At 41.8% G+C, this 18,528-nt stretch overlaps 1 protein-coding gene across 1 annotated transcript; it reads right to left on the bottom strand.

The window, feature by feature from the left end:
* LOC149995289 (uncharacterized) lies at positions 1-18,143 on the bottom strand. Its single transcript, XM_090260346.1, has 3 exons — positions 17,887-18,143; positions 16,944-17,070; positions 1-2,668 (listed from the first exon to the last, which is right to left on the bottom strand). Exons 1-3 carry the CDS (start codon positions 17,971-17,973, stop codon positions 189-191), a joined length of 2,694 nt encoding a protein of 897 aa, XP_090116472.1. The 5' UTR covers positions 17,974-18,143; the 3' UTR covers positions 1-188.
* Between the last annotated feature and the right edge of the window lie 385 nt (positions 18,144-18,528).

Below are 18,528 nucleotides of genomic sequence, written 5' to 3'. Positions count from 1 at the left end.
CATTTCCTAAACAACTAAGACCTTCAGTCCATGGGGCCTTCATATATGCAGGAAGGCTAGAATTTTAGCTAAAAAATCTCCCACATTAACTGCACTAATGGCCTTTCTACAATGTGAAATCTCTCCTAATAACCAAGGCCAGTGATACTATAAGATTTCCCACATTCCCTGCAACGCTAAGGCCTTTCTCATCTGTGAACACTCTGATGATACTGAAGGCCACCGCTATGGATGAAAGATTTCCCACGTTCACTGCACTGCTGAGGCTTTTCTCCAGTATGAACTCTCTGATGTTTATGAAGGTTCTGGCTGGTGATGAAAGATTTTCCACATTCACTGCACCCATATGGCCTTTGTCCAGTATGAACTCTCCGATGTACGTGAAGGTACCCTTTGGTACTAAACGATTTCCCACATTCGCTGCACTCATAAGGCCTTTCCCCAGTATGAACTCGCCTATGGACATAAAGATCCTGATTCCTGGTAAAAGATTTTCCACATTCGCTGCACTTAAAAGGCCTTTCACCTGTGTGAACTCTCTGATGACAATATAGTGCGTCTTTCCGGATGAAAGATTTCCCACATTCACTGCACTCATAAGGTCTTTTTTCCCCAGTATGAACTCTCTGATGTCCATGAAGGTCAGTCTTCCTGGTAAAAGATTTTCCACATTCAGTGCACTCATAAGGCCTTTCACCTGTGTGAACTCTTTGATGACACTGTAGTGTGTCTTTCCGGGAGAAAGATTTCCCACATTCACTACACTCATATGGCCTGTCCCTAGTATGAACTCTCTGATGTACACAAAGGCCATGCTTCCTGATAAAAGATTTTCCACATTCACTGCACTCATATGGCCTTTGACCAGTATGAACTCTCTGATGTACACAAAGGTCATACTTCCTGATAAAAGATTTCCCACATTCACTGCATTCATACGGCCGTTGCCCAGTATGAGTGCTAAGATGTACATGAAGGTAATGGCCAGTGGTAAAAGATTTCCCACATTCACTGCATTCATAAGGCCTTTCTCCTGTGTGAACTCTCTGATGATGATGTAGTTCTTGCTTTCGGATGAAAGACTTCCCACATTCAGCGCATTCATAAGGCCTTTCCCTAGTATGAACTACCTGATGTACACAAAGGCCATGCTTCCTGATAAAAGATTTCCCACATTCACTGCACTCATATGGCCTTTGACCACTATGAACTCTCTGATGTACACAAAGGTCATGCTTCCTGATAAAAGATTTCCCACATTCACTGCACTCGTACGGCCGTTGCCCCGTATGAATTCTTTGATGTACATGAACAGAATAGGCAGTGGTAAAAGATTTCCCACATTCACTGCACTCAAAAGGCCTTTCTCCTGTGTGAACTCTCTGATGACAATGTAGTGCTTGCTTTCGGTTGAAAGATTTGCCACATTCCGTGCACACATAAGGACTTTCCCCAGTATGAACTACCTGATGTACATAAAGGGCAGTCTTCCAGGTGAAAGATTTTCCACATTCACTGCATTCATAAGGCCTTTGCCCAGTATGAATTCTCCGATGTACATGAAGGTAATGGCCGGTTCTAAAAGACTTCCCACATTCACTGCACTTAAAAGGCCTTTCACCTGTGTGAACTCTCTGGTGACGACGCAGTGCTTCCTTTCGGATGAAAGATTTCCCACATTCACTGCACTCATAAGGCCTTTCCCCGGTATGAACTCTTTGATGTACATAAAGGACATACCTCCTAATAAAAGATTTTCCACATTCACTGCACTCATACGGCCTTTGCTCAGTATGAATTCTACGATGTACATTAAGATAGTGTTTGGTGGTAAAAGATTTCCCACATTCACTGCACTCATAAGGCCTTTCTCCAGTATGCACTCTCCCATGTACATAAAGGTCACGGCTCTTAGCAAAGGATTTCCCACATTCACTGCACACATAAGGCCTTTCCCCAGTGTGAACTTTCTGATGATAACGAAAGCCAGTGCTACTGCGATAAGATTTCCCACACTGACTGCAATGATAGAGCCTTTGTCCAGTGTGAACACTCTGATGATAAGAAGAAGTAGAAATTCCGGTAAAATATTTTCCATAATCATGACACTCAAAATATTGTCTTCCAGTAGAAACTCCATCGTTCTGAACAAATGGATAGTTGCAGCTAATGGCTTTTTTACAGTCATTCAGGATGAAATAACTTTTTCTTTGAGTATTCACTCCAGGCATCAAGATTCTGTTTGGCCTCTCTCTGGTGTGAGTTGCCTCTTCTTGGAGATGTTCTGACTCTGAATGAAGGTCCAGTCCAACCTCACTACAGGTAAAAAGCCTCTGGGACATGGTATAATTACAACACTTGGCAACTGACATGCTGTCCACCCCTCCCATGAAAGGCTTCTCTGTCTCGTGAAGCTCTCGGTGCTGGTGACACTTCGTATTGAAATAACATTCTTTTCCACATGCCCCACATCTCAACAGTTTCTGAATGTGTTGTGTTTCCTGCTCCTCTATGAAGTGAAAAATGTCTCTCCAAACTGCCCCACAGCTCTCACAGGGGTGATTCTCCCAGGAAGACAAAGCTACCTTGAGATTCTGTGCCTCTGACTCTCTTACAAAACCATTTTGTTCAATAGGTGCTCCCACTTCCTCTGCTCCGCAGCAGCAACCTGAATGAAAGGGAAAGCCGTTGAAGTGTGTATTAGCTTAAGGAAGAAATACGCTCACTCTGGCTGGTGTGGCTCAGAGGACTGAGCACCGGTTGCAAACCAAGGAGCACTGGTTCAATTTCCAGTCAGGGCACATGCCAGGGGTGATGCCTAGATCCTCACTTAGGTGCACATGAGAGAACCACACATTGATGTTTCTCTCCCTCTGTTTCTGCCTCCTGCCCCCTTTCTCTAAAAATAAATGAATAAAATCTTTAAAAAGAAATAAATGACATAAGAAGGAATATCCTCATCACAAAGGACCATCTTTCACAGCTAGGCATGGTTCTATGAAACCATTTCCAAGACAATTGAGTTACACACTGAAGAAATGGCTGTTATACTTTAATGGCCAGTAAAGTAACTCAGTGATGGAGACCTAACCAAGGAATAGACAGAAGCATTTGATGAAACAGAGAAGATAGTCAGGGACTACTCATTGTTCTTCCTCAAAGGGCTTCCTGTAGGACCTTTCCCACTGGTGATGTGAGGCTGTGCAGAATACTTTCTATGAACTCAAACTCATCAACATCATTTGTCCACAGCCAATGATCTTCAAGATCAATATAACTGTGAGTGCGCACCCCAAGAGTCGGCAAGCATGCACCAACGTTAGAGGGCAGAAAAAAAAAAAACAGTATGAGAAATGGATGAGGCACAAAGTTTAGAGAGGCGAAGATTATCTTTGGGCTGCGAATCGTAATTAAAATGAAAACCTAGAAGTGAGTAATTGACAAAATCTCAACAATAAACAAGAATGGATTGGACTGAGGAACAAGAAATGGTGACAAAATACTGATGAACAAAATATGACCTTAACAAAGCCCAAGTGTCACAAAACTTCTCCAACAACCATTCACAAAGGCAAGAGTAGATCTGGGTCCAGTGTGGCATGGACGGAGTATTGTTTCTTCAGGGAATCACACATTGTACTTACCTTCAATCCCAGGGGGGCTGTTACATGGAACACAGGGCATATAACTTCAAAGAGAAAAACTAAAGAGATGAATGGCCAGCACTATGACAGGACAAAAAAGAAGGAAGAGATCACAAAAAAGTGTCTGTGAGTGACTTCAGCAACATGGCCGAATTAGAAGTATGACAATTTTCCCTTCTTCCAGTACAAGTAGACAGCTACCGACAGACTAAATCCTCCACAGGGAAGGGGAATAAAAACCAGTTAAGACAAATAGAAAATTGGACACGACATGGTGGCTCAGTTGGAGAGAGGGTTGTCTCCATACACCAAGGTTGTGGGTTCAATCCCCAGTCAAGTCATATAAGAGGAAGCAACCAATGAATGCATAAGTGGAACAAAAAACTTGATTTTCTCTTTCTCCCTTTCCCTTGCGTCTCTAAAGGCAATTAATAACAATCAGCACTAAAAGAGCAAAAAACAAAGAACCTCATAGAAAGCATGACATCATCAGAGGACTCTTTAGAGTTTCTTGGCATGAAATCCAAAACAAATCTCTTTGTCGACATTCTAGACCCGGAAGAACACAGAAAACTCAGGTTGTCCCCAGAAGTATTTGCCACCAAAGACTCTGAAACACCGGACTATCAATGGAAAGAAATTCTGCCAAAACAGATTTGACTTGTACATATTTTGTTATTCTGAACTCAACTCATGTAGCATCAAGGAGAATAGGCTGCTGGGACTTGTCTCAAGACTGAAACACCACGGTAAGTGAGCCAACCACATATCCAGACACAATGAATTATTTCTCTAGCCATAAAATTGAAAGGAGCTTCCGCTTCCTTAAATGCTTAGATACCCTTACTTGGTAAAAAGAAATGCTACAAACAAGGCCACTACCAACCAGGAGAACATAAGAATTTCTAATAAGTAATCCTAAACAAATGCATTTTTATGGAAACCTGATAAGGAATTCAAAATCTTTACTTTCAAAAACATCCATGACATGGATGGAATTGGAGAATATTATGCTTAGTGAAATAAGGCATGTAGCAAAAGACGAATACCATATTATATCACCTAATGCAGGAAACTAATGAACACCACAAACAAATGAGCAAGACAGAACCAGAGGCATATAAACAAGGGACAGACAGACAGTGACCAGGGGGGAGGGGGGAGGGAAGGGAGCAAAGAAGTAGAAGGGTCTAGTGAAGGAACTAGTATAAATGATGCATGGACATGGACCACAGGGTGGGGACTGAATGTTTGAGGAGGGGTGGGCGGGGTAGGGGGCAGCAGTGGGTAAAAAAGTGGGACAACTGTAATAGAAAAACAAAAACAAAAAACAAAAAACATCCATGAGCCACCAGAGAATACAAACGGAACCAATGTAAAGGTGATGCCGACACAGGAACAATAGGAGAATATCAGATGTACAGAAATAAGTATATATAATAAAAGATAAATGGTCAAATTGTCAAATTACATAGAACAAAATAGAAAATGCAATAAAAATTATTAAAACAAGTCATGGAAAGAACACGTCTTATCAAAAATAGGTAATTTGAGAGCATTAAGATGGAGAAAAATAAAAAGGGAAATGAAATTTTAGAATATGGCAAAGTGAATAAAGTAACACCACCGGGACACCTGATCTCTACATCACTGGGTTGTGTGTGTGTGCTGGGGGCAGAGACAGAGAAAATAAAATGGAGACAAGGAGAGAGACAAGCAGAACATTTAAACAATAAGCTGAAGACTGACTTCCCAAATCTGAAAAAAAGGTCTGAATAATTAAGTGCATGTCTCCCCATAAGTTCCTGTACAGGTTCCAAGCAAACTGGATTTCACCAAGACACAGAAAAATGAGTGTGTCAGAAATCAAAGGCAAAGAGAGCTGTTAAAACACAAAGGAAGGAGAAACTCCTCACAAACCGGGGAATATGCAGTAATAGTATCAGTGGATCCCTCCGAAGAAAACTTGCAGACTAGGAAAAATTAAAAAAATATTTATTTAGAAGACTAATTGGAAACCACCCATATTTTAATCAAGACATCCTGTACTTCAGAGAGAACTACATCTCCAAACAAACGCAAGGGAATCTAATTGCCACCAATCTGACTTACTAGATATGCAAAAAAAAAAACTTATTGAAGATCAAATAAAATAATACAAAATAGAAACTCCAATAGACAGGGAAGCATAATTCTCAGTAGTAAAGGTGAGAAAAATATCAAATCCACTGAAGTAGCACCACATTAGTGGAAAGCATATTACGCAGCTAACATAAAGGTTTAAAATTAAAGCTAGTAAAAATAATAAAGCCTGCATTCTGTACCTTATTAGATACACAATATAAAAAAATTTGAGTTGTGACATCAAAAAAAATTAAGGGATATATGGTAGAGAGTCAAAAGGTAGAATGCTTGGATGCCGTGAAGGTGGCACCAGGATGAAATAATTTCTAAAGAGTACAAGTTCTTTTATGTAGTATTTTGCAAAAAAACAGCCAAAATCATTTTACAAAGGAGAAATCACTATACAAAATCATCAAATCCCAAAGGAAGACCAAAAGACAGGAAGACTAAGAAACTGCAAAAGAGAAAAAAACAATGCAGAATGGCAATCGTAGCACCTCAAACAAATTCTCCAGACAGGAGACATACAGTGGCCCTGATTGGTGTAACTAGGGGGTTGGGCACCTTCCCACAAACTGAAAAGTCACTGTTCCATCCCTGGTCAGGGGACATGCCTGGGTAATCAGCCTTGCCCCAGGTGGTCATCATGTAAAAGACAAACAATGATGTTTGTTTGTCTTAGACATCGATGTTTCTCTTCCTCTCTTACACCCTCCCTTCCACTCTCTGTAAAAATAAATAAAATCTTTTTTAAAAAGGCATCGAGCAACAGAAGAGTTAAAAAAAAAAAAAAAGACACACTATATGCTGCCTGTAGAGATACTAGACCTGTATGGACACAGTCAGGCTGAAAATAAAAGAGACACAAATATATTCCATGCAAATGAAACCAAAATACGGCGTAGCTACAATTCCAAACACCTAAAGACGGCCACGAAAACATTCATAGTGATTAGTCATGACAGAATGAAAAATAAGTCAATTCACCGAGAGGATAGCAGTGTTCAGTATCAGGCACTGAACAACACAACAATCAAATATATTATGCAAATAATATCAGATCCGAAGAAACAGAAACCCAACATTAGTAGGTAACTACAACACTGCCCCTTCAACAACAGGTATAGAGATCATTCCATCCAAAAGCGGTAAGGAATTATTGAAGATGGACTATAGTTTAGAGCAAAAAGAACTACAGTAGTAGGACTTCCGGCCAAGATGGAGGCGTAGACAGACACACTGCATCTCCCTCCACAACTAAGAAGAAATACAACCACCTCAAAAGTAGAAACAATCAAAAGTTCCAGAAAATCAAAGTGCATGGAAGTCCAGCAAACAAGGACATAAAGAAGAAATACTCATCCAAACAGGTAGGAGGGGCGGAGCCCGGGTGGAGAAGACACGGTGTGGTGGCGGCAGCAGCAGCAGCGGGGCGGTGGACCAGAGGAAAGTGCAGTCACACATTTTAAAAACTCAGGCGGGACACCTGGGGAGCGTTCCCAGCTCCTCACCAGAGCAACTCACTGTCCTAGTTCCAGAGAAAATCAAGCCTCATTGCTTCTGACTGTGCAGACCAGTAGGAGTTGGGACGGAGGCAGAAACTGCCGGTCTCTCAGCAGAGTCCGCTCGTTTAAAGGGCCCCCACGGTCCTAGAACATCCGCAGACCCACCCACTGGGAACAACGACCAGGGCAGCAGTTAGAGGGGCGCCAGTCTGGTGCGGAAGTGGGAGACATGTCTGGAAAAGGGGTGAGTGCTGGGCAAGCGGCATTGTTCCTTCTCAGACCCCTCCCCTGTATACAGCGGCGCAACGTGGTGAAACAGGTGGTCTGTTACTGACGAATCCCTAAGGCTCCACCCTTTAAACATAGTAGGAGCGGCAGCTCTGCCTGGGACACGGAAGCAAACAAACACAGGAGACTTCCAGCCAAGATGGAGGCCTAGACTGACACGCTCCGTCTCCCTCCACAACTAAGAAGGACTACAACTACCACAAAACCAGAAATAACCAGAAGTTCCAGAAAATAAATGGAAGTCCAATGTATGAAGTTATAAAGAAGTGGTGCTCATCCAGACAGGTAGGAGGAACGAAGCTGAGGAGGAGAGGTCAAGCTGTGCTGGTGGCGCCAGCTGCGGCGACAGTGGCAGGACAGCGGTAAGCACAGACACCCATATTTAAGGGGACAAGAGAAGAGCCTGGGGAGCATCGTTGGCTGCAGACCAGACCCGTCAGCTGGCAATTCCAAAGCGGGGAAGGCAGACCCCCATTGCCTCAGACTGTGAGGCCTGGTGAGGGTGCGGACAGAGGAGGACAGTTATAAGCGGGCCAACATCCGAATCATAGGGTTGCCAAAAGGTGAAGAAGAACTAGAAATTGAAAAACTATGTGAAGGGGAAGGAAATAAACTTACAGGTCCAGGAAGCACAGAGAGTTCCAAAACAACTGGATCCACAGAGAACCACACCAAAACACATTATAATCAAAATGTCAAAAATTAAGGATAAAGAGAGAATCTTAAAAGCAGCAAGAGGGAAGAAGAGAATTACATACAAGGGGGTCCCAATAAGACTGTCAGCTGACTTCTCAAAAGAAACTCTGCAGGCCAGAAGGGAGTCACAAGAAATATTCAAAGTAATTAAAAGCAAAAACCTACAACCATGAATACTCTATTCAGCGAAACTGTCATTCAGAATAGAAGGGCAGAGAAAGTGCTTCCAGGACAAAGTAAAACTGAAGGACTTCATCAGATCCAAACCACTGTTATATGAAATGTTAAAGGGACTTGTTTAGGAGAAAGAGGATCAAAACTATGAACATTAAAATGAAAATTGTATCACAAGAACCAACAATAGAAGCTAGAGAACCAAAATAAAGGCAAACTAAGTAGGCAACGAGAGTGGGAAAGAATTATAGTTATGGGGAACATTATGGGGGGAGGTCAGCGGGGAGCGGGAAGGGGGCAAAGGGAGGGAGATGGTACAGGAATCAAGAAACATAGTAGGAGGGAGTGGAGTAGACAGGAAAATTTTGAGAAGAACTATATGCATAACCAATAGGCATGGACTAAGTTGGGGGGGACAACTGGAGGGAGGGATGTCACTGGGTGGAGGGGAACAAAGGGAAAAGAATTTGGGATAACTGTAACAGCATAATCAATAAAGCATATTAAAAAAAAGAAAGGAAAAAAGAAAACTACAGTAATAGATATATAAATAACATTCCATTCAATAGCAGCAGAAGATGCAATCTTTTCAAACACACAAAACATTCCTTAGATCACCTGTCAGGTCTCAAAAATCAAGTCTCAAACTTTCAGAAAAAAATCATGTCAAGTATTTTATTTGATCACAATCCATTCACTTGAAAACAATTTTACTTTTAAGAAAGCTTGAAGTCCTGGCTGGTGTTTCAGTGGATTGAGTGTAGGCCTATGAACTGAAAGGTCGCAGGTTTGATTCCCAGTAACGGCACATGCCTGTGTTGTGGGCCAGGTTCCCAAGAGGGGGTCTGAAAGAGGCAACAGATCCATGTATCTCTGGCACATTGATCTTTCTTGCCCTCTCTCTGTCCCTCCCTTCCCATCTCTCTAAAAATAAATAAATATACTTTTTAAAAAAGCAACCTTGAAAATTCAGAAGTTAGTTGAAATGAAACAAAACACTCATGAACAATCAAGGGTAAAAAAATAAACTGAAAAAGAATTCAAAAAAATCTAGGGGCACCCCTCGCTAGTTATGGTTCAGTGCATTGAGCACTGGCTATGAATTGAAGATTGCTGGTTCGATTCAAAGTCAGGGTGTGTGCCTGAATGTGGGCCAGGTGCCCAATTGGGGGTGTGAGAGAGGCAAGCATTCGATATTTCTCTGGTTCATTGATGTTTCTCTCCTTCCCTATAAAAATAAATAAATAAAATCTTTAAAAAGAATAATCTAAGTGCAAAGTAAATAGAAACACAATCTATGAGATCTTAGGTATAAAATGCAATTCTAATAGGAAATCTCAGTGATTTATACACTAAAATTAAAAAGGATCTCAAATAAATAACTCATTATTACATCTCATAAAACTTTAAACACAATAAGAAAGCAAACTCAAAGATAGCAAAGGAAAGACCCATTAAATATTAGAACAAATATAAAGGAAATAGAGACAAGAGAAAAAAGAATATCTAAGAGCTATTTTTTGAAAGATACAGAAAATTTGCAAATCTTTATTTAGACTAAAACAAAAGAAGACTCAAAATAACTTAAAGAACAATTTAAGATATGACATTACATCCAACACCAAAAACCACAATGCATCGTCATTAGAGATGCTGGCACATGACATGATCCTACGCAGGAAAAACTGTCAAATTCCCACTATAAACTTCTGAAATTAATCAACAAATTAAAAGCCCTGATCTAGTCTAAGTGTGCCAAGATTGTGGGACAATCCCTTGTCAGGGAACATGCATTAGATAGCTAATGAATGCACACATGGGTGGTACCACAGAATAATGTTTCTCCTTTTCTCTCTCTCTCTTAGGATTCCTTCCTCTCTCTGAAATCAGTAAATAAAAATTTTAAAAAATACATAAATAGGACTTCCGACCAAGATACAGGTGTAGGTAGACATGCTTCGCCACCCTTCACAACGTTAAGAAGAACTACAACTACCTCAACACTAAAATCAATATGCACCAGCAGAATACTGAACTGCATGGAAGTCCAACAAGCAAAGATGTAAAGAAATAATACTCATCCTGGCAGGTAGGAGGAGAGGAGATGATGCAATGTGGCAGTGGCAGACAATTGCTGTGGCTGGCATGAGGAAAGAGCAGTCACAAATTTTAAAAGTCCAAACAGACACCTGGGAGCTATCCCAGCCCCAGACAAGGCTGCGCAACTCACTTCTCCAAGTGCCGGGGACAATAAAGCCTCATGGCTTCTGACTATGAAAACCAGTGGAGGTTGGGGCAGAGAAAAAAACTGCTTGTCTTTCAGCAGAGTCCATTCCATTACAGGGCCCTCATGGGCCTAGAACGTACGCAAACTCACCCACACTAGGAACAACAACCAGGGCAACAGCTAGAAGCACACCATTCCCACACTGGAAGCGGGAGCTAACAGCATTATTCCCTTTCAGACTCCTGCCCCACATATAGCATCATAACATGGTGAAACAGGTTGCCTTGCACTGAGAATTATATAAGGCTCTGCCACTTACACTGTAAGAGGTGCAACAGCTCAAACTAAGACACAGAGGCAAACACCAGAGCCTCTCAATTTGAGGAGAGAGAAGTATGGCCCAAAAGACAAAGCAGATCAAGGTTCCAGTGGAAGAACAAAGTGATAAGGAGATAGAAAACTTAGCATATACAGAGTTAAAAACACTGTTGATGACGATGCTCACAACTTGACATCATGATAAACTATGACAAATGCATAAGAAAAAAAAGGAAGGCTATGCTAAGTAAAACGAAGAAACATAACATGAAACAAATGGTGAAGGGAAGGAAGCTTGTATTCAAATCAATGATATGGAACATAAGGAAGAAATAAACAGTCAACCAGTACGGAGGGATGAAACAAGGATTGAAAAAATGAAATGAGGCTTAGAAACTCTGGATGGCTTTAAACGTGTCACCATTTGACTCATAGGGGTGGCAGAAGCCAAGAGAAAGAGCAAGACACTGTAAACATATGTGAAAAAACCATGAAGGAATACTTTCCTAACATGGTGAAGGAAATAGACATATAATCCAGGAAGCAAAGAGAGTCCCAAAGAAGCTAGACCTAAAGAGGCCCACACCAAGACACATCATAATTAATATGCCAAAGATTAAAGATAAAGAGAATCTTAAAATCAGCAAGAGAAAACAAGAGAGTTACCTACAAATGGGTACCTATAAACTAACAGCCCCGGCTGGTGTGGATCAGTCGACTGAGCACCACCCTGCAACTCAACGGGTCATCGGTTCAATTCTCAGTCAGGGCACATGCTTGAGTTGCAGGCCAGGTCTTGACTTGGGGGCATGCAAGAGGTAACTGCACATTGATGAATCTTTCCCTCTCTTTCTCCCTCATGTCCACACTCTTTACAAATAAATAAATAAAATCTAAAAAATAAAATAAAATAAAAAAAGGATGAACAGCCTATTTCTCAAAGAAACTTTGCAGGCAACAAAAGACTGGCAACAGGTATTGAAAATGATAAAGAGCAAAGAACTACAACCAAAATTACTCTATCCAGCAAAGCTATCATTTAGAATGGAACAGCAGATAAAGCGCTTCCAATACCAGGTAAAGCTAAAGGAGTTCATCATCAACAAGACAGTATATGAAATATTAAAGGGATTTATTTAGGATAAAGAAGAAGTTCAAAACTATGACCATTAAAATAATAGCAAACTCACAACTATCAACAGAATTAGAAAACAAAAACAAAAAACCTAAGCAAAAATCAGAATAGGAAGAGAATCATAGGTATGGGGATCACTGGTAGGGTTATCAACCAGAATGGGGAATGGGAGAAATGGGGAAATGATGCAGGGATTAAGAAGCATAACTGGTATGTACAAAATAGACAGGGGGATGTGAAGAATAGTACAGGAAAGGAGGAAGCCAAAGAACACACAGGCACGACACATGCGCTCAATTACCAAGGGTGGGAGCTGGAGGGAAGGGGGTACTGTGTGGAGAAGAAAGGGAAAAAATAATTGCAACAATTACAACAGCATAATCAATAAATATACTTAAAATAAAAATAATTTAAAGATACAAATAAAGACATAGAGATAGTGACTGGAAACAAAACCAACATACAAATCTCAGTTCCATTTCTACACACTAATAATAAATTCTTTGATAAAGAAATGAAGAGTCATGGCCAGATGATTTTGTTCGTTTGATTCCAGGTCAGAGAACATAAGTAGGTTGCTCGCTGGTTTCCAGGTCGGGGCACATGAGGGACATACCGATCGATGTTTCTCTCACATACCTGATTTTCATTCTCTCCCCCTTTCTACCTTTGTCTCTAAAATCAATATAGATATCCTCAGTTCAGGATTAAAAAGAAAACAAATGAAAAAAGGTAGTCAACATTACAACAGCATCAAAAACAATAAAATACACATGGATAAATGCAACAGATAAAGGGGAAACGTCTGAACATTAAACAGGACAAGACAGTGCTTAAAGAAAATGATGAAAAGGCAAATGACTGAAAGACAGCAAGTGTTCACAGACTAAAAATTTAATAATGATAAGGTTTCTACATTATCCAAATCAATCTACTGATTAAATACAATTTTGGAAATTCAAACAGTAGTTTACATAGAGATGAAAAAAGAATCCTGACCTAGATTTTCAGCCAAAATGGCAGCCTAGACTGACATGCTCCATCTCCCTCCACAACTTAGAAGGAATATATCTATTGCAAAACCAGAAATAACCAGAAGTTCTAGAAAATAAAGCTACATAGAAGTCCAACATATGAAGTTATAAACAAATGGTATCCCAGATGGGTAGGAGGAGCAAAGCCAGGGTAGATAGGGCAGAAAGGTCAAGCTGTGCTGGCGGCAGCAGGTGCAGTGACAGCAGTGGGACGGGAGTAAGCACTGACACCCATATTTAAAAAGAGGTGAGAAACACCTGGGGAACACCCAGGCTGCAGACCAGACCCGACAGTTCGCGATTCCAACGCCAGGGAAGGAGCACACCATTGCCTCGGACTTTGAAGGTCGGAGCGGGTGGAGATGGAGGAAGCAGCTAATGGTCTCTCAGTGGAGAGTAAACAGCAAGAATCCATCTTGGACCCCCACCCCCAAACACAAAACACCACAGCGTGGTGAGAAGGGTCGCCCAGTAGTGATGAGTGCATGGGGCTCTACCCCCTATAGTGTAGGAGGTGTGACAGCCCCACCCAGGAAGCAAAGGTAAACAGAAAACTGTCAGAATGGCACAGATCATGATAAGATCCGAATCACGCAGCTGACCAGACAGCAAATATCTCATATAACAGATCAGCAGATAGGAAATCATTCTGAGGCACAGTTCAGGGCTTTGGTTATAAAAATGCTTACAGACCTAACAGCAGATCTTAAACAAGATGGGGAAGGAATGAAGGCTAGTCTTGCTGAAATGAATGAAAACACATATGAAACTAGTGGTGAGGGAAAGAAAACCACGGATCAAATCAACAAATCAGATCAGAGGGAAGGAACAGTCAACCAGTGCAGAAAGAGGAAACGAAAAGTGAGGAAAATGAGAGGATCAGAAACCTATGGGAGAGCTATAAGGAGTCCAACATCTGAATCATAGGGCTGCCAGAAGGTGAAGAAGAACTAGAAATTGAAAAATTATGTGAAAAATAATGAAGGAGAAATTCCCGAACTTGGGGAAGGAAATAGACTTACAGGTCCAGGAAGGACAGAGTTCCAAAAAAACTGGACCCACAGAAAACCACACCAAGACATATTATAATCAAAATGTCAAAAATTAAGGATAAAGAGAGAATCTTAAAAGCAGCAAGAGAGAAGAAGAGAATTATGTACAAAGGGTGCCCAATAAGACTACCAGCTGATTTCTCAAAAGTAACTCTGTAGGCAAGAAGGGAATGGCAAGATATATTCAAAGTAATGGAAAGCAAAACCCTACAACCACCATTACTCTATCCAGCGAAGCTGTCATTCATAATAGAAGGGCAGAGAAAGTGCTTCCAGGACAAAGTAAAACTGAAGGACTTCATCAAATCCAAACCAGTGTTATATAAAATGTTAAAGGGACTTGTTTAGGAGAAAGAGGATCAAGACTATGAACATTAAAATGAAAACTGTATCACAACATACAACAACAGAAGCTAGGGAACCGAAACAAAGGCAAACTAAGTAGGTAATGAGAGTATGAAAAGAATTATAGGTATGGGGAACATATTGGGGGGAGTCAGCTGGGAGGGGGAAGTGAGGAAAGGGAGAGAGATGATACAGGAATTAAGAAGCATAGTAGGAGGGAGTGGAGTAGATAGGAAGATGTTGAGAAGAACTATATGCACAACCAATTGGCATGGATTAAAGGGGGTGGGCAAGTGGAGGGAAGGGGGTCACTGGGTGGAGGGGAACAAAGGGAAAAGAAATCGGGACAACTGTAACAACATAATCAATAAAGCATATAAAAGAAAAAGAAAAAAAAAGAATCCTGAAATTTACTGAGCCTCAAAAGACTTTGAACAGCAAAAGGAATCCTGAGCAAGACAAATTTTGTTGGCATCACTCTGCCTGACTTGAATCTACTACAAAGCCAAAACAAGCAAACAGTGTGTAATTAAAATGAACACAGAAACACACACCAATATAACAACACATAAAACACTTAAATAAACACAGGCAATGACATTCAACTAATCTTTGACAAAAACTGCAAGACATAAGAAAAAAATTGTTATGTTAATTACTGGTGCTGGGAAAAATACACAATCACATGTAAATCACAAAAGTGCAAACCATAAACAAAAATTAGCTCACTGTATGAAAAATTAAATGGCAGTTCTAAAACTTAAAACACTTTGCAAACAACCTAGAGAAGATGCTTCAGAGATTTGGTTGTCTTTTATATCTGTATAATCATTTTTAAAAAATATTTTATTATTTTTCTATTCAAGAAGGAGGAAGAGGGGGACACAGAGAGGAGGAGAATCAAGGATACGTAAGACACGCATCAATATGTCACCTCTCCCACACCCCAACTGGGGACCCAGACAGCACGTAAGCGTGTTCCCTAACTGGAACCCATCTGATCATGTCAGTTTGCAGGAAGACGCTCAATCCATTTGCTACTCAGGGCTGAAGATTTTATTTGAAATAATCTTATGAATGTCACAACCACAATGCAAAAGAGCATATAGAAACAGTTCAAGCTACAACTAATGAAAAGGCTTCTCCAGAGAGGAGGAATTGACAAACTGAAAGAAAAGGCAGCACGGCACAGTGTGGCTCAGTTGGTGGTAAGACATCCTGTAAACCTACACGCAGACTGTTAAATTCCTGATCAGGGCACATGACTGGGTTAGTGTCTCAGACCTCGGTTGGGGATGGACAGATAAGCAAAGAACAATATTTTTCTCTCATGTGGCAGATCTCTCCCTCTATTTTCTCTTCCATTCTATCTAAAAATAGAAATCCAAAAATATTATTAAGAAAAAAGGAAAAAAAAAACCCTGGCTGGAGTGGCTCAGTGGATTGAGAGCCAGCCTGTGAGCCAAAATGTCACTGCTTCGATTCCCAGTCCAGACACATGCTTGGGTTGCAGACCAAATCCCCATTTGGGGGCGCGTGAGACACAACCACACATTGATATTTCTTTCCCTCTCTTTCTCCCTCCCCTCCTCTCTGTGTAAAAATAAATAAAATATTGTTTTTTAAAAGAAAACAGAAAAAGAAAAGAAAAAAAGGCAAACTCAGAATGGGAAAAAATACTTGCAGAATGTGTAAATATATGGCCTGGATATGTTGTACATTCTGATCAGAATATCTCACGTAAATTGTTTGATTTACCAGTAAATATAAACTTATATCAACACTATCCTGTAGACTGTTAACAAAGCAACACCTGAGTCTACAAAAACTACACGACTTAAATTACTTTCTCACTAACACTAGTAACCAGCATCTGAGCCTGCTGCAAAACTGGGAACACCAGACATGCTAAATGCGGGGTTGGCAAAAGCATTGAAGGAGCACAAAAACAAAAGCAAAATCAACATCTGAGAGGTAAAATTATGCCAATATTAAAAGCCATGTATCACTAGGTGAAAAGGCATCTATTAAATACACATGATGTTCAAAACTCATTAGCCAAAAAAAATGCAGAAAGAATTTCTCAAACAAATATGCACAAATGACCAACAGGAATAGAAAAATTGGCTTTTTCTCACTAACCAAGGTGGTATTCATTAGGCTCCCTGCAACATTACCAACCACAAATCCTTCTCTATGAGTTCAGTACAACAGGTACTGGTATGGCAGAGGGAGAAGAGGAAAGTACACACAAATCACACCTATGAAGCAACTGCTCAGAAACCTGGAAAATCTAGCAGTGCTTACCGCCCACACATGAGGAGAGATCACCCCCTAGAGAACAGGGGTCATGGGAAACGCAAAGACAAGCCCATGTAACTGGCCAAAGTGAGGGTCTTACCCAGCGAGGATATAAGGTCAAAGTTCTCCAGCATCACACCCAGGTACAGGCGTCTCTGATTGTCATCCAGGAGGGACCATTCCTTCCTGGAAAAGTACAGGGCAATGTCCCCAAAGGTCACACCAACCTGTCAAAATTGAAACAAATGACGTCAGCTGTCTTATCTCAGAACCGCAATCCCACTTCTTACAATTCGTCCCCACGCTCAATTTCCTCCAGGGCTCCCCAGTTCACTGGGGACACCAGGCCCTAATACCAGTGCTGGCCGCTCTGTCATCACAGCCCCATTAATTACTGTTACCATCTTAAGCAACAGCAACGTCTTTGGGGCACTGGATGGGAGCGGAGAGCAGATAAATGCCATATAAGCATTAGGACATGACTGTTGGGTCCCATTCTTCCCCACAAGCAATGCCACTCTGTCTTCCAGATCATTCCTCCAAGACACCGGCAAACACGACCTTATGCTTTACACTTCAGTCCCCAAACAGGTACCAGGCACAGTCATCTCTCACTTCCTCTGCTAGTGCACACCATTGTGAAATGTCAGCCTCCTTCACATCTTCAGACCCCAGGTCCTCTCCCTCAGCTGTCACCTTCCTGCTCCGTAGCACACGTACATCTCCGGGTCACCCCAAAACCAGGCATTCAGCATCCACAGTGTTTGGGACGTTCCAGCAGGATCCGTAATAACCCCTTATCTGATGGATCCCACAGCCCGCAAAGCCCCGGAGGAGGCTGTAAATTCCTCCCCTCCTCCCTGCTGGCGTTTGCGTCAACCGTCACCACCCAGAGCCGCATGGGGACCTCAGACACAAAGGCCCTTGTTCACCCTGCACTGTGCTCAGAAACCACAACATTCCTCTACCGATGACCCTCCTCACGATGCCCGACCGGTGCTGTGAGGCTGATAAGGAGGGAATGCGGAAGGCCGCGCACTCACCTCAGCGAGGCGCCTCAGCGATGGCGCCAACGGACGCTGTCCGGGAGGCGAGACAGTAACGGCGGGAACCGAGGACAACAGTGACATGGCGGCCCCTGTCTGGTTCCCCCGGCCCGGGTCGCCCAGCTCCTTACTGTTGTGTGTGCGCTGTGGACCACGACTCTGGCGCCGTCCCCTAGCCCCCCGGACTCCCACCAGCACACAAAGACCGAGAGGTTCGGGGAACTACTTTAAACGTACTCGGAACAAAGATAAAATGCCAGTCCTTGCGCCGGAAGTCCCGCCTTAGGCTGTGAGCACGAACGAAAATGCCTTTTCTGACCCTTCAGTGGCTGGAGGGGGGGCGGTAGGCCTCGCACGGAATTCTGGGTAATGCGGGTTACTGAAACCAAATTGATGATTCAGCCTTTTCCCACACGACTTCAGCTAAAAAAGAAAAATCATGATCCGCTGCTAGGGCCCACGGGAAATGACAAGTCGCACAAAACATACATCCTGAAAATGGCTAAAGGAAATTTTCGTCTTTTCCTGGCCAAGCGACTTTAGTCCATAATAATAAAAACACATTATATCCGAACCCAAACAGTGAGTTATACTAAGAGCTATTCCTGTGTTAGGGAAATTGAAAAACTTATGGTACAA

Source organism: Furipterus horrens, unplaced genomic scaffold (genome assembly GCF_987537825.1).
Source record: "Furipterus horrens unplaced genomic scaffold, mFurHor1.1.pri manual_scaffold_13, whole genome shotgun sequence".
Taxonomy (NCBI): domain Eukaryota; kingdom Metazoa; phylum Chordata; class Mammalia; order Chiroptera; family Furipteridae; genus Furipterus; species Furipterus horrens.
Note: the sequence above shows the minus strand (reverse complement) of the source record. Positions and strands in the feature narration are given on the sequence as shown.